General features: G+C 34.0%; 3 protein-coding genes and 1 long non-coding RNA gene across 5 annotated transcripts; 3 read left to right on the forward strand and 1 right to left on the reverse strand.

The window, feature by feature from the left end:
• On the forward strand, nucleotides 922-8,012 carry LOC109332190. 2 transcript variants are annotated; one of them, XM_019567080.1, is made up of 10 exons: nucleotides 922-1,766; nucleotides 2,554-2,820; nucleotides 3,024-3,237; nucleotides 3,401-3,510; nucleotides 3,587-3,786; nucleotides 4,218-4,321; nucleotides 6,085-6,272; nucleotides 6,356-6,555; nucleotides 7,616-7,673; nucleotides 7,731-8,012. In XM_019567080.1, exons 1-10 carry the CDS (start codon nucleotides 1,523-1,525, stop codon nucleotides 7,835-7,837), a joined length of 1,692 nt encoding a protein of 563 aa, XP_019422625.1. In that variant the 5' UTR covers nucleotides 922-1,522; the 3' UTR covers nucleotides 7,838-8,012. The 2 variants fall into 2 exon arrangements, with proteins under 2 accessions (XP_019422625.1, XP_019422624.1); XM_019567079.1 differs by having other exon boundaries at nucleotides 924-1,766; nucleotides 7,616-8,012.
• LOC109333298 (GTP-binding protein At2g22870) lies at nucleotides 8,673-17,750 on the forward strand. The gene is made up of 4 exons (XM_019568708.1): nucleotides 8,673-9,216; nucleotides 9,317-9,386; nucleotides 16,925-17,087; nucleotides 17,179-17,750. Exons 1-4 carry the CDS (start codon nucleotides 8,745-8,747, stop codon nucleotides 17,386-17,388), a joined length of 915 nt encoding a protein of 304 aa, XP_019424253.1. The 5' UTR covers nucleotides 8,673-8,744; the 3' UTR covers nucleotides 17,389-17,750.
• On the reverse strand, nucleotides 9,268-9,988 carry LOC109333299. The gene is made up of 2 exons (XR_002105997.1): nucleotides 9,461-9,988; nucleotides 9,268-9,423 (listed from the first exon to the last, which is right to left on the reverse strand). It is a non-coding gene; the product is annotated as an uncharacterized LOC109333299 (long non-coding RNA).
• On the forward strand, nucleotides 18,480-21,674 carry LOC109332125 (50S ribosomal protein L21, mitochondrial-like). Its single transcript, XM_019566959.1, has 5 exons — nucleotides 18,480-19,031; nucleotides 19,123-19,203; nucleotides 20,175-20,276; nucleotides 21,083-21,157; nucleotides 21,243-21,674. Exons 1-5 carry the CDS (start codon nucleotides 18,558-18,560, stop codon nucleotides 21,360-21,362), a joined length of 852 nt encoding a protein of 283 aa, XP_019422504.1. The 5' UTR covers nucleotides 18,480-18,557; the 3' UTR covers nucleotides 21,363-21,674.

The following is a 26,951-nucleotide window of genomic DNA, read 5'->3' on the forward strand; positions in this document are numbered from 1 at the left end:
AATGTATTTATTCTTCTCATAAATTTTTTCATTATTACTTTTATTACGCGTATGAAATTTCACATATGAAACTACACACATAAATATATTTTGTGAATCATTTATATATGTGTATATATGCTAAAAAATGTTATAGAAACAATAGTATATGAAATGACATACATATTGACAATAAATTTGTTGCACAAAGTCTAAAAAATAACTAGAAAAAACAATTAAAAAGGTAGTGGTCTAATGATCAAAGTAAGAAAATTTAAGGAACATATTCAAAAAGTTGTGGGTTTAAATCTCACTCATAACAAATTTTAAAATAAAAAAATAGAAATAAAATTATAAGGTAGTTTGATGATTAGAGGGAGATGAAGTGAAGAAGATTGATGATTCGAGTCACGCCCATAACAAACACTAACATTATAACATTTGTCGATAAAAAACAATTAAAAAAGTAAAATGACATTAATAGTTAGGTTGCTACAATCAAATGCATCATCTATAAATCTATTTTTAGTAGATATTATTACTATATTCATACTTAAATAAACATATATGATATAAAAATAAGTCAAATGAGAATCATCTATGAGAAAAAGATATATATACTAATAGTGTAAGATTTTTTTATATTGTTAATGTATCATCTATCATTCATTTTAAATTATTATTGACTTTTCGAAATAATAATAATCTAAATGAATAATAAATAATACACTGACTATATATACATATTTATATTATCAGTAAATAGATTTAATATTCATTATCCATTACTAACCCAAAGATGAATTTTTAAACTAAACTAACACAAACTCAACCATAACAAATTCATTAAAGTGTAGACCAAACTAGATGAACATAAAAGTCATGATTAAAACACCCTAAGCTATTGGAACATGGTAGCTTAGGCCTTAGTTGCTTTGATTCATCCTTTCCTAAAAAAAACACTCTATCTATGACTGAGAGTATCTGAAGTGGCCTAACATTGTGCAACATGCACACTACCAGATTACAAATTTCGAAGTTTCTATTTTTTCCTCTTAATTCTGTATCTTTACTACATATAAATGCCCAAATTATAACTTTCTTCTCTCACTTCATCGTCATCACTTGTGGATCAGCGACATAATAAATAACAATAATTAAAAAAAACATATCACTTCATTTTTATGACCATGGATTTCTTCCACCAAGTCTCAGATTTCAGAAAACCCTAAAGAGCACCATTAAAGGGAGAGTTTTTTCTCCGACCCAGTTTCTGTTTCAGTGTAATATAACCGTGTCTCAGTTGATTTGGGCACAGCTCTTCTATTTATGAAACTTCCCTTTTTCATTTGATTTTGGGGTATAAAAAAACAATTTTTTAGTTCCATTGTTGAGTTTAAGTGGCATTGCTAAAGCAAAGTGCATTCCAATTGGTGAAGTGGGTCTTTGTTAAATCAGAGAAAAGAAGAGAAATTGAAGGTGATTCAGAAATGAGATGGGCATATGAGAATTTCAATGATAATGAGATATAAGAAAAACAACAATGTCTGGAGGAGGGTCATTGGGAATTCGTTCTGGAAGTTATGGATCTTTAGATAAGCAACAGTTACAGGTTCAAACAGCTACACTTGCATCAGCACGCAGAGCTTCAAAGATGATTAAGGAGAAAGAGAAAGAGAGGTTTTTCCTTTGGATCTATAAGTTTACTGGCCGCAAGAGGGTTGGAATGCTTTTTCTATGTCTTGTGTCTGCTGCAGTTTTCATTTGGGTTTTGTTTATGGCAAAAGGTCTCTCCATTTCTCCCTTTCTATTTGGATTGGTTGCGAAAAATATACTATTTCAGTAATGGATCATATCTATAATCGATTATTTTTATGATCAATTATTGTTATAAGTGATTATAGTTATCATTGAATCAGCTTTATGTTTGTATGAAAGTGATTTTAAAATAATTTGTTTTGCTGCGTCCTTTAATCTTTAGTGAGTCTCAGAAAGCTTACACAAGGTATTTGTTTAGCTTAATAATATTTGTTTGATAATTAGTTCTACATGGTGAAATGAGAAAAAAATATGATTCACTCAAAATAATCAAATTGAAACATCCAGCTTCTTTTAAAAAAACAAACTGTTTTGTTCTCATAAAATCATGTTTCAGTATTTAATCAGCTTTGCAAAAATATGTCACATTAAACTGGAAACAACCTTCTTAAAAAAAGTTTCCATATGGGAATTTTCCCCCAAGTGATCCCTTGTTTTTTATTTTTTTGGTTTTGAATATGTGATTGCAATGTGGTCACTGCTAGTTTAAAGCATAAGTATTTTATTCTTGCTATATTAGTCTGCCTAGCTGTTGCAATTATCAGAAATACAATTTGAGTTTTCGGAATTGTTTGCAATTTTTCTACTAGGATCTAAATTGGAATATGCTAACGCCATAGCTATCTAGTTCTTCTGTTTCGCTCTACTTGGCTTGCCAGCATGTGCTTTGAGTTGTGATTCACATCTATCACTTGATTTCGTTCTAATTTAATTATTAGGATATAACATAATGCTTGTGATTTGGCTTGCTTCCAGGTGAAGATTCTCAAAAAGGAAACAGTGTGCATAGCATTAGCGTTGGTGACAGTGTGTCTATACCTGATTCTCCATCCTTGATCTTCACTGCGGTTAAAGCCATAGGCTTGAGTACGAATTTGGCATTGCTTTCTCCTCCTCCTCCTCCTCCTCCTCCTCCTCCTCCCCCTAGCTATTTTTTGGGCTATCAACTTCCTCCGGGGCATCCATGTAACAGTTTCACACTTCCTCCCCCACCAGCTGATAAAAAGCGTACTGGGCCTAGGCGTAAGTTTTTTTTTTCTCACTATTTTGACGTGCTGCCTATGATATCTCTTATAGGCTGTTTGATATTTACAAATTTGCAATAATATATGTATTAGTTCTTTTGATTTTTGTAGTTCATGATGACATGGAGGATCTGGTATATATTTTAGAGTGCGTACTGTATGTGGGTCTTATCCTGAACTTCTGCCTTGTTTGTGTTTCAGCATGCCCAGTATGTTACCTCCCTGTGGAAGAAGCCATTGAACGGATGCCGAAGTTCCCATCACCATCGCCAGTTCTTAATAATTTAACATTTGTCCAAGAGGAAATTTTAAGTAGAGATGGAGAATTTGGTGGTTCGGAATTTGGAGGATTTCCTACGCTGAAGCAGAGAAATGACTCTTTTAATATACGAGAGTCAATGAGTGTTCACTGTGGGTAGGTTTTGCTTTTGGTTGCATGCTTCTGTTATAGATTTCTATAGTGACTAAGGAATGTTCTTTATGGTATGATTTGTCTGTGCCAATAATAAAGTATATCTCTCGTGTCATACTTTTTTACTGATATTAATCAATTCTGCATCGTCATTTGCATCAATCAGATTTGTAAGAGGAATTAAGCCTGGCCACAACACAGGATTTGACATGGACGAAGCTGACCTTCTTGAAGTGGAGCAGTGTAATGGAGTGGTCGTCGCATCAGCCATATTTGGTCTGTATTCTATGATTTCTGCACTTATATACTTGTTTAAGCTAGTAATTGAATATAAATTAAATATCCCGTGCAGGAAATTTTGATGAGATAAATGAGCCAAAACATATAAGTGATTATTCGAGGAAGACTGTATGCTTCATTATGTTTGTAGATGAAGTAACAGAAAAATATCTGAGAAGTTCTGGCAAGCTGGGAATCAGCAAGAAAATTGGTTTATGGAGAATTATTGTGACTCGTAATCTTCCTTACAAAGATGCCAGGCGGACAGGAAAGGTCAGAATTATATAATTTGCAAGCACCACTGTGACTGTGAAATGGAAATTAGCATACGATTTTTTAGCCATTTTTGTTCATGATTTTCTTTTTACGTTATCTTTAACATCTGATCATTGCTGTGGGAAATTCTTTTTTTGCTCGTGGTTTAATGATTTTTTATAATCTCCCTTGAACTCTTGAAGGAGTTACTATTGCCATGCTGACTAATCCCTAATATTCACAAAGGGGAGGGGGATGCTTAGATCAGTTGACCTCTTAGTATTGGCTAGAACCTTGTGTCAGCATTGTGATGATTCTTTTCATTCAAAATGTAAATTATCTATTCTGTATGAATTGAAAAAAAAAATATTGCATAGACACCAGTGTGTATTCTAGTTCAAAGAGTAGAACTTTTACGTACCTTGTAAATTTTACTACCTTTTCCACAGATTCCAAAGCTTCTGTTGCATAGGTTGGTTCCAAATGCTCGCTATTCTATATGGATTGATGGAAAGCTTGAGCTTGTTGTAGATCCATATCAAATTCTTGAAAGGTATATATATTCCTCTCTCCTTAATACTATAGACAATTCATTTTATGAAAGTGATGTAAATATTCTCATTTCCGTCCCTCTATCATTTTGTTACAAACATAGTCTGGCATTCTGTATGAGATAGATATGATATCCCACCTGTTTAGGATTGACACTCAGAACATGTTTTAAACTAGATACTTCCAGTTTCCACAGCGGCATTAGAAGATGTAAGTTTGAAATTTGCCAGTATGTGTCTGTTGCTTTATCAGTTGTTTTTTATTTTCGTGTAGTTTTTGTTCTTAGTCACAGTTGCGCTATATTGTAGATGCTATACTTCTTAGGACCATCCAGCTTATGGTTCATCTGCCAAGATCCGAGAAGCAGCTTTGCTGCTCAAGTCCCTCTATCACCTATAGATGAGGGTTAGGGAGTAATTACAAGTTTTAAGGAAGCAATGTAATGAATGGCCTTACCAAAGAGCTTTTTTGCCTTAAAATGGTCGCCAGATATTCAGCTGTAGATTTTTTCGTATTGTATGTTCTCCAATTTTGACCAGGTTGCTTGCCAATGATACCACAGTCTAGGATGACGTAAATACAACACTTATCAAACTCTGCCCTGGTCCCACCTTCAATTTATCCCCACAGACTATGCTAACAAATAGAACGAAATCATGAAAGTCGTTTTAACATCTATGTACCTTATAACACAAGCCCGACAATTTGTTGCTTTAGTGCTCTACATTTTTAGTAATATGGGCATAGACGTGCCCAATGGACTCGTCAATCTGATAGGAATTGGATTAAAAGTAATAAAAATAGGAAGAAAACAACAGGAACAAGCTCCAAGTACAGTGTATATACAGAAATAAGTAAAACATGACAAAATTAAGAAGATATCAGAGAAGCAAGAATGCTTTGTCTGTCCCTTGGCTTCCGCCATCCCCTGTTTACCCAAAATGATCAGACACCTCTCCACCACCATCCCGTTCTCTTTATATCTTACACGATTCCAGCACTCCTACACGAATTCCCTGCGCTAAGTTTCCAATCTGTGTTAGAGCTACCTCTGTCTTGCATAACAACCTCCTCCACTACACTTTCTGGCTCATTTCCCATTCTATAGGAATTGAAGGCATTTCTTCAAATTAGAATTCGTAAATTAGGTTGTTTTTTGTCATGCGGTGTAGGCATTTCTTCAAATTGGTATTTCACCAACATTGATTCTCACCAGGAGCTGGCAAGAGTGAAGTTATAAGTTAACACCTTTAATAACTTTCCTGTAGGACATATACTAGAGGCTTACAGCATTAATATTTGTGTTATGAAGTTCCAGAATCTTGTGAAGTGCCTATCTCGGCTTATAGAACTGCCGTTCAGAGACTGTAATTGAAACATTGACAGTTTCAGTTGCCTATCGTTGTTCTTTTGTTGACGTTTACTGCAGAATACTGCTGATTTTGAAATTGATTTTATTAGATCCTTCTCTTCCATTTGCTCTATTCTGAGTCTTGTTTTCCACTTTGGTGGCTACCCACGGTCTAATGATTAGTTCCCGCATGAGCAAGATCCTCATACATACTGTATTATTTTCTATTTAAATGGAGCTTATGTTTTTGCTGATTTTTTTTCCTATATTGTTCTGGGGTATGTCCCAAAATGTAATGCATTAGGCATCATATTTCATACCTGCGTCATATCCAACTATATACAACCTTTGTTTTTATTTATCCTTGTATAATAATATTTTGGCACCTAAATCACTTCTCTTCACCTGTTTAGGTTTTTGTGGAGGACAAATGCAACTTTTGCAATATCTAAGCATTATAGACGCTTTGATGTATTTGTTGAGGCCGAGGCAAATAAAGCTGCTGCAAAGTATGATAATGCATCTATTGACTTTCAGATTGAGTTTTACAAGAAGGAGGGATTGACCCCATATACAGACGCCAAGCTTCCTCTTATAAGTGGTAGGCGAAACTTCCTTCGTGTATCTATCTGGGAAGAGATTCACTTGCTTAACTTTTTCTCAAACTTCATGGCTATATTGCAGATGTCCCTGAAGGATGTGTAATAGTAAAAGAGCATGTTCCTATTAGCAACCTCTTAACTTGTCTTTGGTTCAATGAAGTTGATCGATTTACTTCAAGGGACCAGATTAGTTTCTCAACTGTCAGGGACAAAGTTTTGTCGACGGTGGATTTTAAGTTTCACATGTTCCTGGATTGTGAAAGGCGCAATTTTGTGATTCAGGTAACTATTTTATCTTATTTGTATAAAAAGGGCAGTCAGGTGCATGAGTCTCCCACCTACTGGGTCTGAGAGGGGTAGATGTATACAATTTTACCCTCGGAAGTGAAGAAACAATTTCCAAGATTTGAACTCATAATCTCTGGGTCAGAAGGCAAACAACCTTACCATTGCACCGAGACTCAACTATTTTCTCCCCAATGAGGAGAGTAGATCAAATGGAGGTTAGTCCAATTTCTATAGGGAGAAGGAAGCCAAGAAAAGCCATAGGAGAAACAATTAGGAAAAATAGAGATCAATGCTTTATCAATGAACATGATTTATGATAAAACATTACGATGTTGTTCGATTGATGTAGTTAACCCCACTCAGTGGGATTAAAGCTTGATTGTTGTTGTTATTGTTGTGTATATCCGACTAGAATTAAGATTTTGATTCTGTAGTTTTTCTATAAGGTACATGCTGATTCTGAACATTTTCAATAGTTAGGAATGCAGTAAAGATACAATGATACAAAGATATTCATGAACACTTTTTTGACAGCATAAGCTAAAGTAACAATTATAGCACTTTCCATATTTGTAAATCTTTCTCATTTGTGGTCAACCATGTAGGTGGGTAGAAAGAGATCCCTTTGTTTCCCCACACAGTTTTTGTCTTTGTTTCTCTAAATGTTTCTGCACTTAGTTATACACATTCCTCTATTTCACTATTCAAGTACTTGGCATTCATTTTTTAAAGTTGATTGGGAAGGATATGACCATTTCCATTATTATGGTCGACAATCTTGTTGCATTTGTTTTAATTCACATTTACTCTCCTCACACCCCACTAAGTGGGAGCTTTCTGCACTGTGTCGCCCTTTTTTGTTTTAGTTAACAATTCCATGGCCAATTGTTTTATGAAAACTGTACTGCATCCACATTCTTTTAGGTTTTTTATGCTGAAAAACTCTTGACTCAATGGTTCTTGACTTGTGTCTTTTACTTGGATGGTATATTATTTATGCAAATCAACATTATTGCCAACCTTACTGTAATTCAAATATATCTTGTGCTTACAGAAATACCACAGGGATTTATTGCTGCAGCTCGCAGCACCCGGTGCTCGCATTCATCCACCCCCACCCTCACCTCCATTGCCTGTGCTTGAAACGTCGTTACCCGATAAGGTCATAACTTCATCCGATATAGCAGACCCTGGAAAACGTAGCAGAGATAGGATATCTGGTTCTAAGCGCCACCGTAAAGTTGTTGCCGGAAGTAAAGACATTGAAGGAAGATAAAAGTTTTGTTTAGGTGATTATATAACTAACTTTTAAGCAGAGCTGGAGGGAAAATGTGCAGGATACGAGTTGTATTGTTTCCACATATGCTCTCATTCTTTTTGTTTTGTCTTTTAGTCCATCTTTATTAATTTCTTGTTGTACATAAAGTAAAAAAAATCAATAATTATAATAGGGTCACCAATATATTCCTCACGTGTAACCCATTTTGTTATTCTATCGTCATAAAATAAGTATACTTATACCCCATGAGAGATATATAGAGTTATTATCTCTTATTTTGAGATAGAAGATGTGTTCCCGTAAATAAAATGTTGCTTAGTGGTCACCCTAACTTATCAAGAATGTATCATAGAATCTGCCTTAGTTTTTCCTATTGAAGTCCGTGCTACTTTATGTAACTTAATCTAATATAACTAATCTTGGAGTGCAACAATGTATAAAGAAAATCAAGGGGGTACCACAAAAATTTGTAAGAGAAGAAAACAATCAATCATTTTAACAAATACATGAAAATACAAAAAAAAATCAAGCATTTTGAAGGAATAAAAGAAGACAATAACAAAGTTACCTTGAAGTTCACATATCCCCTTCCCTATCTCAAGAACAATTGATGCAAAGTTTGTTAAAAGACATAGAAATGGAAAGCATAACCAAATGTGAAAATTGATGCAAAGGAAGCACTTAAACATAAAAAAAGATTATTAACTAGTACATAATTGTTGAAAGTCAATAAGAAGTCTCAAATTTCAGCTTATAATTGTGATTACGAAACAACATGTTTATTAGATTTATAGCTTCTTTTCTCTCACACTAGGCCGTTATACTTTGTAAACGACGCCGTTATAAAGACCCTATCGGTACCCCTAATGAGTGTTTCAGAACATAGTTAGAGCAGTGAAAAACCATGAGAAGTAGAATCCTCAGCCTCTCCCTTCAAATCCCTCGTTCTTCATTGCCACTCACCCAAACCCACACTTTTTCACTTTCCATTCCCAAAACCAAAACCCTTCCTTCTCTCATCTCTTTTCGACACCCTTTTTCCCATTCAACCTCAGCTTCCAAAACCACAAACCCTTCTTCTTATTCTTCACCCCTCTCTCAAAACGACACCGCCCTGTTCATCCCACCCGGAATTGAACCCAGTGACGTCACCGACTCAGCGATTCTACCTTGTTCCAACATCGTGGTGGGACCCTACGCCGGAGATGCAAAGGTTAAGGAAGTTGAGTTTATAAAGAGTAGTGCTCGAGCTAGGGATTGCCCCGTTGATGATCGACCTGAATTCGCTATTCTTGGTCGATCCAATGTGGGGAAATCTTCTCTTATTAATTCACTAGTTCGAAGGAAAGAGATTGCACTTACTTCTAAGAAACCAGGTTTTTTTATTTTGTTTTTTTAGTTTTCAATACATTTTAGGGTTTTTTGAAGTGATTCTAGCTTTTTTGATGTGTTTTTGTTTGTTTGTTGTGATTGAAGGGAAGACGCAGCTTATCAATCACTTCTTGGTGAACAAAAGTTGGTACCTTGTTGATTTACCTGGTTATGGGTCAGTCACAGCTAATAGCTTTCAATGTGTTCTTTTTCTTCTTATTTTTTGTAGTTTGATGTTTGTGTGGATACTTCAGTTTGATGTTTGTTTGAGCAAGCAACTTAATTAAGCACTTGTTCAATATGGTTCTTTGACATAGGCTAAAAAGAGCTTATTTCATGAGCTTATTAAAATAAGTTGAAAAAGAGCTTGTGGGAAGGCTGTAAGCTATTTTTATAAATTTATTTTCAGAAGTTGTTCTCATAAGCTCAAACTAACTCTTTATAAGCTCTCTTAATTGCACCCACAGTGTGTATGTAGATGTTAGATTTGTGTCAAATTTTCTCAATAATCGAAGAAGAATGAAGATTCTTGTGAAGAAGAGAGCAGAGAAATGTGAAACTCAATTGAGTATTCATTGTATTGAATTATCCGCAAAACTGTTTTACAAAATGTACATATATAGAAATCAAGAATTGGCGGGAAAAGATAATTGCCAATAACTAACTTAGAGTATCTAAAAATAGCTTATGAAAGGAATCAGTCCAGACTATATGTACAGATTCATTGATGTATCTGGATGGAAATAAGATCAAATGCATAGTGTCTTGGAGGCAATAACCCAGCTGAAATTAAACTGATCCTAACCAGCTTGATGCATCTTGACTATGCATTCTCAGTCAGCTTGGCACATAGAGTGTGACCAGCTTGGTGCATAATTAGATATCCAACACCCCCCTCAAGTTGGATGGTGGATGCAACACAATCCCAACTTGGAAACAAAGGATAGAAAAAGAGATGCAGGTAAGGGTTTAGTGAACACATCAGCCAGTTGATCAGAAGAAGCAATAGGCATGAGATTTAAGAGACCTTTCTGGACCTTTTCACGAACCACATGGTAATCAATCTCGATATGCTTGGTTCTCTCATGGAAAACGGGATTGTGAGCCAGATAGATAGCAGACCTGTTGTCGCAGTAAACAGAAGCAGGCTTGGACATCGTGATATGCAAATCTGAGAAGAGATATTGAAGCCATTGAAGCTCACATGCCAAGCTACCAAGGGCTCTGTATTCAGCTTCTGAAGAAGACCTACTAATCATGTTTTGCTTCTTGGACTTCCAGGAAACAAGGGATGACCTAAGGAAAATGCAAAAACCAGTGATGAATTTTCTTGTATCCAAACAGCAAGCCCAATCAGAATCAGCAAAACCTGCATGATGAAAGTCTGATTTGGAGGAGAAAAAAGAGACCCTGTGCAGGTGAGGATTTGAGATAGTGAAGGACCTTGAAAGCAGCCTTGTAATGGATGTCCATTGGTTTGGCCATGAACAAGCTCAATTGCTGAACAACGTAAGCGATGTCTAGCCTAGAAATGGTGAGATATAGCAGTCTCCCAACAAGCCTTCTATAACAAGAAACATCAGTGAAGGGAGTACCCTGGTTAAGCTGGAGTTTGAGGGAAGGATCAAAGGGAACCTTAGCAGGTTTGGAGGCCAAAGACCCTGAATCTTCTAAGAGGGATAAGGCATATTTCCTCTGATTAAGGTGAATGCCCTATGTGGTTCTTGCAATTTCCAAGCCCAAAAAGAAACGCAGTGAACCAAGATCCTTGATGTTGAAGGATTGGTCAAGAAAGGTCTTAACATGATTGATCTCTACCAAATTGTCACCAGTTAGAACCATGCCATCGACATAGACTAAGATGGCTGTAAAGGAAGTGGGAGATGACTTAGTGAAAAGGGCAAGATCTGCCGGTGAGTGACAATAACCTAGAGAAATCAAAGCAGAAGACAAAGTAGTGTGCCATTTCCTACTTGCTTGCTTTAATCCATATAAGGATTTGTGGAATTTGCAAACATGAGATGCATCAAGTAGAGGCAAACCAGGAGGAGGGACCATGTATACCTCTTCGTGCAAATCTCCATGAAGAAATGCATTAATCACATCAAGTTGCTCCAAAAACCATGACTTGATGGCTGCTAATGCTAGGACAACACGAACTGTGGTGATCTTGACTACTGGAGAGAAAGTGTCAAAATAATCCACACCCTCTAATTGATTATATCCCTTGGCAACCAACCTAGCTTTGTGCCTTTCAAGAGTGCCATCAGCATGATACTTGCTCTTGTATACCCATTTACAACCAATGGGAACCTTCCCGGGTGGAAGTTCAACTAGAGACAAGTCTGATTCTGATCAAAAGCCTGAAACTCAGTTTTCATAGCATCTTGCCAATGAGGAAATTTGGAAGCTTGTTTATATGTGGTTGGTTCAGGGTTGGCAGTAATAGTGAAACAAAAATTCTTGTAACCAGCTGAACATTTTGAGTAACTCAAGACAGAGGACAAAGGATAAAGAACACTTGGAGAAGTTGGGGACTCAACATTAGTGGATTTAGCAAGATGACAATGATAGTCTTTCAAATGCGAAGGGGGTTTTCTGGTCCTTTTGGATTGTCTGAGTGGAATAGTAGGAGGGACAGACTCATATGGAGGATTTTGGTTTGTGTTTGATGTGTGTGGAGGAGAAAAGTGGTTTGTGTTAGACATGTCAATAGTTGGTGACTCAAGATGATTGGAATCATATATAAATGGAGTGAAATTAGGATCTGAAAAGGTGAGAGGAGTAGGAGAGGAAGATTCAGATGAGTGAAAAGGAAAGTGACTTTCATAGAAAACAACATCTCTAGAAAGGAAGATTTCATGAGAACTAAGATCATACAACAAATAACCTTTGGTTCCTTCTCTATATCCCAGAAAAACAGATTTCCTAGCTCTAGGATCAAACTTACCCCTACTAGAAGTAAGAGTACTTGCATAAGCTAGACAACCAAACACCTTGAGAGACTCTAAAGTAGGCAGACTACCATGGAGTAGCTGATAAGGGCATGAGTTCTTCAGTAAAGGACTAGGTAGTCTGTTGATTATATGCACAACATGCTGAATAGAAAAATTCCAAAGGTTACTAGGCAAATGTGATTGAAAAAGAATAGCTCTAGCCACATTAAGAATGTGTTGGTGTTTTCTTTCAACTACACCATTTTGTTGACGGGTGCTCACACATGACCTTTGATGAATGATTCCTTTAAGGGTAAAAAAATCATTCATTAAAAATTCTGGACCATTGTCACTTCTAAGACATTTGAGCTTAGTGTCAAACTGATTTTCAAGAAGGTCTACAAACTGCATAATGTGCTGTCTGGTTTCACTTTTATTTTTCATCATGATAACCCAAGTGAAACGTGTAAAATCATCAACTAAAGTGAGGAAGTAGTTGTGACCTAACATAGAATTAACTGAAAAAGGGCCCCATATATCAGCATGAAGTAATTGGAAACATTTATTTGAATTGGATTGACTATTACAAAAAGACAACTTCTTTTGTCTAGACATATGTCATATATCACAAGGCACAACCTGTTTGTTACAAGAAGGAATAACAGGGAATAAACTTGATAACACTTGCATAACAAAAGTGGATACATGGCCAAAATGTAAATGCCAAAGATTAAAAACATTAGTAGACTCAGAAACAATGTTGTGAGCAGAGTTGTGTATGGATTTTTGGACTTTAGGCACTACGTTGATGACAAAGAAGTCTAGCTGAACCAATCATCTGCTTAGTAGAATTTTGCACAATGGCACAAGAATTTTGATGAAAGATTAAGTGACAATTCAAAGACTGAATTAACTTGTTAACTGAAATCAGATTAACATGAAAATGTGGCACATACAAGACATCAACAAGAATAAGGGAATGTACTAAAACAATAGTTCCACTTATGGATGCACTAACTCGTGCACCATTTGGCAGAGTAATTAGAATGGGGGAAATGGATTTTTGGTTACTCAAAATGCTCAAATCATGTGTAATATGATCAGTAGCACCAGTATCAATCAACCAATCTAGACAAATATTACCTGGTGAAGAAGGATTCACAACTGTGTTCACTACTGCTCCATTAGAACTAGCAGAATTTACAGCAATTTGGCTATTTTCATTCTTAGTCTTTTCAAGCAACATCAGAATGTCTCTGATCTGATCATCATTAAAGGATGAGGTTCCCTTTTCTTGAGATATATCCAGTCCCCAATTACCCTGATTGCGTCCTTCCTCTATTGAAAAAACCAGAGGCATTATTCACCATCTTATTTTACATGTTATTGTTATATCCATGTTTGAGAAAACATGTATCAATAGTATGATTAGTTCTCTCACAAAATGTGTAGAACCTTCCCATTTGATTTCTTCCTAAAGTTTTGTATGGAAATCTACCCCTTCCTTTATGAAAATGATTTCCTCTTCCTCGATTCGAGGAGAAACTTGGATTATTTCTGAATTGTCCATTGTTCTATGATTGAATTGTGAAGGCCTTAAAATCACTAGTCATGGTTGAGGAAATTGGCACATTGAATTGCCTTTCTTGTTGTGCTAACATAGAGAACACCTTGCTTATGGAGGGTAAAGGCTCTATTAACATAATCTGAGATCTCACTTGGGAGTATTGTTCATTTAATCCTTTTAAGAAACAGATCACATAGTCCTGATCCCTATATTTCTGCATTAACTCAGCTTGACCACAAGAGCAAGTACACTTGCAATGTCCTAATGGCCTGAAATTCTCTATTTCTTCCCAAAGAGTCTTTAATTGAGTGAAATAGTCAGAAATAGATTGATTACCTTGGCTCAATCTGTAAAATTCTTCTTGTAAATCAGCTATGCGAAATACATCACCTTGAAAGAATCTGTCATGAAGATCTCTCCAAGCTTCCACAACATCATCAATCTAGAGAATGGATTTTACTATAGCTTCTTCAACAGAATGTTGAAGCCATGACATAACCATGGTGTTGCATCTAATCCACTGTCCGTGCAGAAAATGTGTCATCAATGGCTGAGGCAAGCTTTGATCTATGAACCTCAATTTGTTCTTGGATTGGAGAGCTAATTTCATTGCTCTTGACCAAGAGTGGTAATTCTTACCATTTAGAAGAGGAGAAACGAGAACAAGTGCCAGATTCTCACTTGAATGAAGAAAGTAGGGATTTGAAGGATTTACATTGAAATCTTCATAGCTCTGATTCGCCATTGCAAAGGAATGAAAAATAAGATTTGAAGAAGAATCAGTGAATGATCACCCTGATTGCGTCCTTCCTCTATTGAAAAAACCAGAGGCATTATTCACCATCTTATTTTACATGTTATTGTTATATCCATGTTTGAGAAAACATGTATCAATAGTATGATTAGTTCTCTCACAAAATGTGTAGAACCTTCCCATTTGATTTCTTCCTAAAGTTTTGTATGGAAATCTACCCCTTCCTTTATGAAAATGATTTCCTCTTCCTCGATTCGAGGAGAAACTTGGATTATTTCTGAATTGTCCATTGTTCTATGATTGAATTGTGAAGGCCTTAAAATCACTAGTCATGGTTGAGGAAATTGGCACATTGAATTGCCTTTCTTGTTGTGCTAACATAGAGAACACCTTGCTTATGGAGGGTAAAGGCTCTATTAACATAATCTGAGATCTCACTTGGGAGTATTGTTCATTTAATCCTTTTAAGAAACAGATCACATAGTCCTGATCCCTATATTTCTGCATTAACTCAGCTTGACCACAAGAGCAAGTACACTTGCAATGTCCTAATGGCCTGAAATTCTCTATTTCTTCCCAAAGAGTCTTTAATTGAGTGAAATAGTCAGAAATAGATTGATTACCTTGGCTCAATCTGTAAAATTCTTCTTGTAAATCAGCTATGCGAAATACATCACCTTGAAAGAATCTGTCATGAAGATCTCTCCAAGCTTCCACAACATCATCAATCTAGAGAATGGATTTTACTATAGCTTCTTCAACAGAATGTTGAAGCCATGACATAACCATGGTGTTGCATCTAATCCACTGTCCGTGCAGAAAATGTGTCATCAATGGCTGAGGCAAGCTTTGATCTATGAACCTCAATTTGTTCTTGGATTGGAGAGCTAATTTCATTGCTCTTGACCAAGAGTGGTAATTCTTACCATTTAGAAGAGGAGAAACGAGAACAAGTGCCAGATTCTCACTTGAATGAAGAAAGTAGGGATTTGAAGGATTTACATTGAAATCTTCATAGCTCTGATTCGCCATTGCAAAGGAATGAAAAATAAGATTTGAAGAAGAATCAGTGAATGATCTGAGAATTGTAGAAGGAAGAAATGAAGAACTTGAGATTTCGAAGAATGGAAGACGAATCAGAGTTGAAATAGCTCTGATACCATCTCAATAATCGAAGAAGAAGAAGAATGAAGATTCTTGTGAAGAAGAGAGCAGAGAAATGTGAAACTCAATTGAGTATTCAATGTATTGAATTATCTGCAAAACTGTTTTACAAAATGTACATATATAGAAATCAAGAATTGGCAGGAAAAGATAACTGCCAATAACTAACTTAGAGTATCTAAAAATAGCTTATGAAAGGAATCAGTCCAGACTATATGTACAGATTCATTGATGTATCTGGATGGAAATAAGATCAAATGCATAGTGTCTTGGAGCAATAACCCAGCTGAAATTAAACTGATCCTAACCAGCTTGATGCATCTTGACTCTGCATTCTCAGTCAGCTTGGCACATAGAGTGTGACCAGCTTGGTGCATAATTAGATATCCAAATTTTGGGAAGTAAGTCTCACATCGCCTACCTCATTATCTCGGGAATGGTTTAAACACCTGTTGGGCTACTCCTCTCATTGCCAGTTGGTTTTGAGATGGAACCTTAATATGGTATCAGAGCTAGAGCCTAACTTCTTTCCGGTTGTTATGAGCCAAAAGATGTCTTTTAGTTATGGGTCAAAGGTAACCCTTCGCCTGGTCCGGCAGACTTATGTGGAGGGGGCATGTTGGGAAGTAAGTCCCACATCGCCTACCTCATTATCTCGGGAATAGTTTAAATACCTGTTGGGCTACTCCTCTTATTGCCAATTGGTTTTGAGATGGAATCTTAACAAATTTAGTTGTACAAGTAATGAAGTTGTTTGTTTATCTTGTTCTAAACATGACTGGTTCAAAAAAATTACTCCATGGGGGCAAAATATGTAAATTCAAATTTACAAAGTATTTATGTATAGGTTGACGTAGAACTATTGTAAGTATATAATATATAGGGAACCGGGAAATTACACTTTTAAATGGGATGAAATTGCAAAGTATAATCCATAACGGAGTTCATCTAGATTGAGTATTTCCTTGATGAATGAAGAAGCAAGTTGATGCAGAATATAGGTATGCATGCTTGTTAGGGAGAAGAAAATTTTTGCTAAAACATTGGAGCTGCGCATCCTCCTTGTTAAGTTTCTTTAGTTGATTAATAGTAATTGAAGTTTCTTTGAAAATGCTCAACAATTGCCCAATTAGCAGGATTGGCCTCCACTTTCTTCAATTATGTTTTTGCTCTACATTTCCCCCTTTTCTGAATTTGAATGTACTGTGCGTTAGTGATTGGTATTGTGTTATTGTTAATTGATCGAATGAAGAACATCTCCTCGCATGTTTTGATTTCCGAGTTCTATGCAGCTTTGCTAAAGCACCTGAAGCTGCTAAAATGGATTGGTCCTCATTCACAAAAGGGTACTTTCTGAACAGGAGCACTCTGGTGGGTGTCTTGCTTCTCATTGATGCAAGTGTTCCACCTCAAAAGATCGACTTAGATTGTGCAAATTGGCTTGGACGCAATAAGGTATGATTCTTTTTTATATTGTTCCTAAATTATTGCTTTTTAAGATAGTTATATTTGAAACTGTTCCAATTAAACTTCTTTGAATTTTCAGATACCAATCACTTTTGTTTTCACAAAATGTGACAAAATGAAGGTAACAAAGGGAAAACGGCCTGATGAGAACATTAGGGATTTTCAAGAGTTCATCAGAGAAAACTACAAGCAACATCCTGCATGGATTATGACGAGCAGCGTGTCTGGAGTCGGAAGGGATGAGCTTCTCTTGCATATGTCTCAGCTAAGAAACTACTGGGATCAGTAGGACAAGTTCAAGACCTCATCTAAGGCAGAGCTGAAGAATGTGCAGGAGCAAAGTTGAAATTACAGCAAGATGCAACTGTATAGCAGAATTATGCAGATAAGCATTGGGTTTTAACGTGTGTGACCCTTGGTATTTCAGAATCAGATGGACATTTCATCAGAGGATTTATTCTTCCTTGAACAGCACCCTGATATGTAGTGTAACTTACACACGAGAACCAAGCTAGAGTTGTTTAATGATTTTTATTTGCTGAAGCTGAGTTTTATAGGTCATGTTTTTATCCCTATGGGCCTACCACAGGAAATGTTGCATGCTTTCAAGTTTCAACAATGTAGCTAATGTTTTTTGCTGCTCTTTATTTGTCTTTTTCTTTCCACAATACATGTTCCGGCACACCATTTAATCATTTATATATCTGTCCTTTATTTAATAATTTGAGGAGAGAAAGACGTATGTTAGTTTTTTACATTCTAATGGTATGATCTATCATTCATGTTTAATCAACATTGTCTTCTAAATATAAGTAACACATATATTACTCACCATTCACAAAGTGTTATATTACATTTATAACTGGTAGGTAAAATTTTACTTAGGTAAAATTTTACTTAATTTTGACATAATTGTCTCGGTGTGAGTATAATTGTGGGAAATTAAAAAAAATAAGTAGCAAATAAATTATATTAAATGCATATAATAATTTCTATTTTTTATACCAAAAACAAACAAGTAATGCATGAGTTGTAAGGAAGGTCTTTTATCATTTTATGCATGGTGTAGGCTATTTCACTCTACAAGGATCAATATCAAATGAACCTTTATTTTTTTTCCTGGACAAACAAATAATTAGAACTTCTTAGTAATAAATTATCGTTCCTTAAGTTCATTGTCGTCTTACTTTGATTCTTTAATTTTTTTGTTTGTCTTAATTTGATCCAAGAAATGAGAAATAATAGGTTGACACTAAAATAATATTTTTACCTAATTAAAAAAAACAAAATACATAAAAAATGGGCCAGATTATAAATTAATCTGGTCATGTTCCATGGGCTTTCCTTCTTCACAGTTCAGGCTCTTTAGTTTGTGGGCTTCGGTGTAGCAACAAGTGTTGTTCCTTCGAGAAATCAAAAACCTAGGTTGGTGTTTTCTACAACAACAAGCTTCTTTCAATGGCGAATAGGAGCAGGTATCTCCTCAAAGCTTTAACTCGCCAAGCTACAACCTTTCTCTTCAGAAACACACACCCATCTCTTCAATCTCTCTCTTTCTCTTCTCATTTTCCAAACCCATCAACCTCTCTTCCCATTTTCACCAAACCCCTCTCTGCTTTTGCACAATGCTCCAACTCACGCCACTTCTCTTCTGATAAAACAAGCAATCACAGCAACAAAGTCGAAGACCGTAGTGATCAAGAAGAAGAAGATGAAGATGAAGAGGATTTCGAAGATGAAGAAGATTATGAAAGTGGCGAAGAGGGAGAAGGTTATGATGATGAAAATGCATCTGTGTCAAGTAGAAAGAAGGTGTATACTGAAGAGGAGAAAGAAGCAGAAGCATTAGATATTGGATACAAAGTTGTTGGACCCCTTCATAATGATGATCGTGTTTTTAAGCCATATGAACCTGTTTTCGCTGTTGTTCAGGTTTTCATTTTCCTAACTTATTGTTTCATGTGTACATCTTTGTTTCATAAAAAAGGTTACTTTTCGTGATTGGGTTTTTTTGTTGGTGTAGATTGGGTCGCACCAGTTTAAAGTGAGCAATAGGGACAGCATTTTCACTGAAAGGTTGAAATTTTGTGAAGTGAATGATAAGGTAGGTGACCCTTTTCTTTTGTTTACGTACATTTGTACTAACTAACACTCTTGTACATTGCTTTTGTCGCATTTGCGGGAAAATATGACCATAATTCGAAGAATTTGTGAATCACTGTGTGACTTGTGTTATAACTCTGTGTCTATCCAGTTGGTTTAATTTCATGGTAACATGTTAATGTACTAATGGAGATAAGGATTGTTAGCAATAATATAATTTGTCTTTGTTTTAAGATGCTGCCAATGTTGTCTCTTGCTTATTTCGTAAACCTGTTCGATTTTTTGTGAAGTAACCCGTGGAGTGGGGAGGACAACTGAGTGTTGAATAGTTTGGTGCCATTATTGTCTTACTGAATTAATGATTGAAACATGATATTGCTTAGTGCAAAGAATGAGATCTATTTAATATTAAAAGTATTCTTAAATCCAACTTTTACTTTCTTCCCCCAATGCCTTTTAAATGGTAATACACATGCCTGACTATTTTCATATTCTTCCTTCTGAAAATTATGCTTCTATTTACCTCATTTTTAAGACAAAAACTTAGAAGTGATGCTCATTTGAATAAGAGCTAGTACATGCTTTCATTTGCATTATACTATATATACTCAGATTTTTGGAATCTCTTCTTGCCAAATTAGAGTGCTAACTAAAATTTAATATGTTTTAGCAATCTCTTAAAATTTCTAAATGTTAGTTCTTATTTGAACATTTTTTTATGCCAAAATTTGTTCAGTACTACAGATGTATAACATGCATCATTTGAAGTATGCCAGAAGATGTTAGTTCTTAAATGTTGGCTATTACAATTTTTCCATACCATTTTGGTAGTTCTATGAACTACTCATTTTGGCCTAGTTCGAGATACACTGTCTGGGTGATAGCAGTATATAATATGCATCGTTAGAAGTATGCCATAAAAATTATATTAATCAACAGCTTATATTCCATTGTACTCTTTGCTCACTGCAGCTGATTCTGAACAAAGTTCTGTTGGTTGGCTCAGATAGTCAGACAATAGTTGGCAGACCGACAGTTCCAGGTGCAGCTGTTCATGCTGTTGTTGAGGAGCATGTAAGTCTGAATTGTTGAACTTTCTAGTTCAATTAAATTTCCGCAAATATGCACAACCTTTTACTTTTCTTATGATGGGAGTTAAAATCAATTAATGGTACATGTATAGAATGACAATTCCTTGTTTTTTTATGTCTGCATACTTGAATCTGGGTTGCAATTGCTTTATTTGATGCAATTATGGAATGGAATCAGAACTGTGACTAGATGACATGATTTCCTCTAGTTTGAAAAAATTAAAAAGAATTATATAATACTAATGAGAATAAAGTATCTCCTCATAACACAAGATAACTTATCTCCTCCTAACATGTGAATTGTTGTTAGTTTTAGAAATATTTTTGTAGAAAATGATTAAATCTGACACATGTCATGATTTTTAGGAAATAACTTATCTTCTTATATCAGAAAATATTTTATTCTCTACTTGAACTCATGTATAAAAAGGTCGCCCTAGTGCACGTGTAGATGTACGTAGCCTTACCTTTGCAAGTGGAGAGCTTGTTTCAGGATTTGAAGCCATAACCTTCATGTCACAAGGAAACAACTTCACCGTTGTGTCGAGGCTCATCCTCTACATGCAACTCATGGCATATAAATTTACTCTAATAGTATGATAACCTGTAAAGTTTTATTACATGTTTTTGGGTTTTTTGACCAAGATATTCCTTACAATGGTAACATTTTGCTTTTTTTGTTTTCAGTATTACATTATAATTGTATTATTTCTAATATTGGAATCATTGTATATTTGTTTTCTTTCTTTCTATGCACTTAGATGTGTGCTCATTTCCCCTTTATATCAGGCATTAGATGCTAAGGTAATCATTTTCAAGAAAAAGAGAAGGAAGAATTACCGAAGAACTCGAGGGCATCGTCAGGTGTGTTGGAAATGAATCATTAATCAAATGTAATTTCATAACATTTTTTATATTAATCTGCTTAATGCATGGTTATCATCTCCAGGAATTGACCAAGTTAAGGATAACGAATATTGAAGGAATTGAGAAACCTCAGAATGTTGTGGTTGAAAAACCTTCAAAAGCTGCCAAGGGGGAACAGAATAAGGTTCCAGTTACTGCATAAAAAGGATGTTCCACCTTGGTTGTTAACATTAATTGCTATATGTGTGTCTCAGTGAGTTTCAAAGGTTGTTAGATGTGCCATGTAATAAGCATGATTTTATACCTGATAAGGCTCTATTGCATCTGGAAATTCCTTGTAGGTGGAAATTTTCAACCATCCACCTTTGTAGGCAGGTTTTTGTAGGATTGTTTGCAGAGTTTCCCCTTTTGTAATGTTCTATTTAGTTGTTCAATATCTGAACATAAATCCATTGATTCTTAAACAATTTTTAAGGTCTCAAGAAATTTCATATGTTTAGTTTTATACCATGTCTTTTACTCTTCCGTTTGATGTTATACTTCCAAAGCATATATGTTCTGCTCTTGTAAATAAGAAAGACAAGACCATCTATTTTATGTAAGGATGGATTTGTTTAGATGACACTTTTTATAGAATGCATGAAATAAAGTTTAGAGACACCATTTCTTTAATTGGTTATTAATACTAGTTGGTTGTCATTGTCCAACACAAATATGCCCATCCAAATATGATATACTAAACCTTCCATAGAGGGAATGATTCACAATTTCCTAATAATATGAGAAAAACTTGGTGTGGATATATATATATATCATATTATATTTAGAGATAAATGTATTTATAATTTTATTGCTATCATTTGTAATTAAATTTTAATTAAAATTAAATTAATATGTTGTGAAGATTTTATCTTATACATATGAAATTTGAGATGAAACTCATAATGACATGCTTAAGGGACTCAAGCCCCTCTAGATTAACCGACACACGTTTTGAATTCAACATCTCCAATGAAAAGAATTAACTCTCTCTTGTAATGATTGTTTCCGAGAGTAATGCAAAACATGTATCCCCACCCCATGTTAACCTTGAATCTGATTAGGATTAGCCTTTTTATGTGCTGTCATAACACCCTTTTCTTTCCTACTACTAAAAGTTGAGTAACTCAACATGGTCCCTCTCTTTTACTAGAAAAAAATATTAAATTGTGCAAGACGAATAGTATTAACTATTAACAAAATCCTCATAATTAATAATTTAAAATTTAATTGATTTTATTTCAAATAAGTGGTAAATATATAATGGAAATGAAGTATCTCCTGGTATAAGGAGATAAGTTATCTATTCTTACTAGTAAATCATGACGTGTGTCATGTTTCATCATTTTCTATAAAACTATTTTTAAAAATAAACAAAACAGTACACATGTCACATTTTTACTGACTAGAGGAAATAAATTATCTTTTGATATGATGAGATATATTGTTGTTATAGATATTCTTATAGAGTTTATTTCTCTTTTTTCTTCTTGGTACAAACACATGATGATAATCGGTTTAATGCTTTGTAAATGCCTACATTGCAATAAATGAGGATAACGTGTCAATAGACACCTTTTCTTATGTGGACATTTTAGTGGCCTAAATTCACAACTAGGTAAGTGGATAATTTGTTTCATCAATTCCATACAAGAAAGATAGAATATACGGAATGTAAGTTTAATAAGAGGCAGATAAACTCTAATATAGAAGTAAAAACTGATGATTATATTATGTTGCAAGTTATTAGAATTAGGTATTTTGAGTCAATCATATAAAGTGTTAGGAGTTATAAGGTGATTAAGTGGTTAGGGTGGGTGACTTATCAAACAAATTCATATAAGATGTTAGGATAATTGATGGAGATATGAATTATAGGATTCAAGCGAATTTGATGAAACGGCTTAGTACTTCATTTGTCATATATGATAAAAAGATGTCACTTAAACTTTACATGATAAAAATGTTATATAAGTGAGTGTTAGGTGATAAAAATGTCAATAAGAAAATAGATTTCATATAGCATAAATCAGAATGTTGTACCAGATGAGTAGACATACTGCACAAAATAAGATTTCAAATGAATACATTAGGGGGAAAGTTGGAGTAACTTCTATTGTAGAAAAGATGATAGAGACGCACCTTATGTGATTTGAATATGTATGAATGTTGTTTAAGAAAAATAAACCACGAAAAATCATAGGATAAATGATTAAGAAAAAACTCACTGATCAATGTTGAGCATTATAATATCATTCATTTAATGTATCTGATTTCACTTAGTATTGATGTCTTCAATAAAATATTTCAATATAATCTACTATAAAAGCATTGCAAATTTGTATTGATCTCACATGATTTTAAAAATTGTTCTTATCATTTTATTTGATTCTATTCACCTAGTTATTGAGAAAATTGTAATTAGTGAAAAAGTAGAGTAAATATGTTAATATCATTTTAAAGACGAAGTTAATGAATTGTTTTGTGAACTTTATATAAACTTTAAACTATTTAATAAAAAGTTGAAAAAAACTAGTGTCATAGATTTCTTTTTCACTTCCTTTCTCGTTTTCCAATTCATGGGTAACTTTTCCTTGTGTTGTGTGAGCCGTTGCAACTTGCAAGGGTTAAAGAAATATGCTAAAAATGTATTTTTTACACTTGCCAGATCATCTATTATTCATATCTTAACAAAAATAGAAATGATCGATGATTATGTAATTTTTTTAATAATAATGTATAATATTAAAGTGAAAGAAAATATTGTTCCATGTAGTAAAGGGGTTCTAAGTGTACTCACTTTCTTTGTCATCTCCTCTTTCTACATACAATGATTTGGCATATTGTAAAGCACTTCGCTGCTCCCACTTTCGTTTAAGTTATCATTATGCTAATGAATTAATTGATATATATATTTATTTATTGTAATATTTATGTATTATCTGTGTAAAAATTTATACATAATTGATATATCATTCACCATTTTTGAAGAGTCAATGATAATTAAAAATGAACAATAAATAATATATTGACAATGTATAAAACTAATACATTAGTGTACATATATTTCCTATATATATATATATATAAACCTGTGCTGTCATTTTATTTACTATTATAATTTGTTGAGATTGCCATGAACTTGGTATTACATGTGACAAACTTGTTTTTACCGTACACTGCAGATATCTTTTGCTTTTTAATTTAATGGTGCATGGTGGGTTTTGATTTAGACTTGTATCAAATATCAATTATTTCGTGAATCTATTAGGCCAAAATGGGCCACTATTCAATACACCACATGTTTAAGTTTTTGACTTTTTTGTTGAGTAAACATACAGAATAATTACCAATTAATAATAACAATGTTTTCTCATAAGTTTTGTCAAACTTCCCCTCTTAAAAAATAAATTATATATGTATAAAGGAACCTTTTTATTTTATATGTGGGTTACTGCTATAATTGCATGGTGGACTGCTTGTGTGTCTAGTAATTATATGGGCATGTTACATATTATATATATTAATTATGTTTTCACGATTTCTATGAGAATTTTTTATTCAAAATTCAAATTTTTTTTTATTCTCTCTCATAAGTCATAATTTGTTTGGAACTCTTAACTCCAATAATAATAGAAAATGAATGATGAATAATAAATTGATAATGTATTAAATTTTTACATTATATATATATATATATATATATATATTTTTCTAAATCAGGAGAGCTACGGTTGTAAAATGATAGGATATAAGACCTAGTTAAGGTGCAGCTTTGGTTGTGAACTTGTGAAAGATGCACTATCCTGCTAGTGGTTCAAAAATTCAGTAAGAAGAATTATTTTTCTAATAGCGGAGGACCATATAAAAATGAATGATAGTTAAATGATGTATTGATATTGTAAAAAATCTTACATTGTTTCGTGCATTTTTTTTTCCTTTCTCAATATCATAAATAGCAATTTTCAAATGAAAATCACAGTGGATGCATTAACTACTATGTTTGAGAAAAACTGTTGATTCTAAAACATAATGTCATTCCCCCTTTATAATAATTGCGTAAATATTTGGTTGCATTTCTTCTCTATCTGTAATGCAAAAAAAGAGATATATATATCTTTTTCCAAAGTATTCTCCTCACAAACAAGTGAGAGCCCAATTTTCAAGGTATTGTCCTAGGCTCCTAGGATTATATTTTGCACACATGCTTGGACAATTAATCAAATTCAATATCACACCAATAAAGTGTTAGTCTAGTATGTAAAATCCTATTAAATTCTCAGGATGACTAAAAGGTCAAGAGTTTGATTCATAATAACAATGCTTATTGGGAGAAGTAATCATGAACTCTGAAATGAATTATTTCCTTACTCAAAAGGTAAGGGATGCCCTTGCTAGTACAAAAAATGAGTCAGACTGGAGAGGGAAGTGTTGTACAAAATAAAACAAAAAACAAGATAAAAAGATAATTATATCATTTTGTTTATACTTGTAATGACATTTTTATCCTAAAACTAAGTATAAAAAAATCACTTCTCTCACGAGAGGATCTCTACTCACCAAAAAGATACTCAATAAGACATGCTTCACCAAGCTCATGAGTATTTGACATACATGTAATCTTACCTCATAGGAAAGTTAACATATGAAGTGTCTATTCTCATGATAACTATGTTATCATTGCCGTTAAGGATGTTATTGTTCATGAAGAGCATCTTACTCTCTAAGGTTTTTTATGTGTCAAAATTTGGACCCCAGAACATGCATGGTATCATATTCTTGTCTTGTGTGAATTGACACCTTCATTTCTCTGGGTAATATTTGATCATAGATCTTCTTTAATGCTCAATCATTAGATTAGAGAATATTCTTATTAAGACTCTTGGCCTTTAATTACAATATAACAATGTTAGCTGATATTTAAATTGATAGAATATTATTTTATTTAAAGTTAAATTATTTCATTTTATTTTTTATAATTTATGTTTGGCTTATTAATTATTATTTTATCATTTATAATATTTTTGCTGATACAATAAATTACTTGGACTAATTGATACTTGAGTTTGAAGAATCTTTACCATAGTACACTTCAGTTGCTTTTCCACCATATGACCTACACTTCTGGCTTTGTTCTCATGTCTCAACCCTGTATTTTATCTTGACATTTCTTCTTCGGAAAATGCTCATAAATCAGATAAATTAGTTTCTTCATAGCATTAATGTTGTGCAAGCACTTCTTTGGCAATTTGTGCATTTCATGCTACAATATTTTTTGGTAAGTAGAATAATTCCATATTCCATATTCTATATATCCACATTCACTGGTTAGTATCTCTAGTTTTCCACGAACACATATACACAGCAAAAAGCTGACACGTATATAAGCACCCATTTTCACAAGTATTTAATTATAATGGTGCATACCTGCCTCAAATCATGTTGTAAAAGCCTACCATTGTGGAGCTTTCACAATATTCCTTTTAAATTTGGCATCATATTCTACCATCTATATTGCACCCTCATAAAAAAATGATGGTCAAAAGGAATGAGTATGTGAATTTCGACCTTGTACCCATCATGAATTTCTTGTCTTTTCATATGGAGTGAAATAAATATGTATTGTTAGTATAAAAATTTATTCATATTCAATACATTATTCAATAATTTAGCTGTATTACTTTTCTTGAAAAGTCAAAAAAAATAATTAAAAATGAATGATAAATAATATAGTGATAATGTATTAAATTCC

Source organism: Lupinus angustifolius, chromosome LG18, assembly GCF_001865875.1.
Source record: "Lupinus angustifolius cultivar Tanjil chromosome LG18, LupAngTanjil_v1.0, whole genome shotgun sequence".
Taxonomy (NCBI): Eukaryota; Viridiplantae; Streptophyta; class Magnoliopsida; order Fabales; family Fabaceae; genus Lupinus; species Lupinus angustifolius.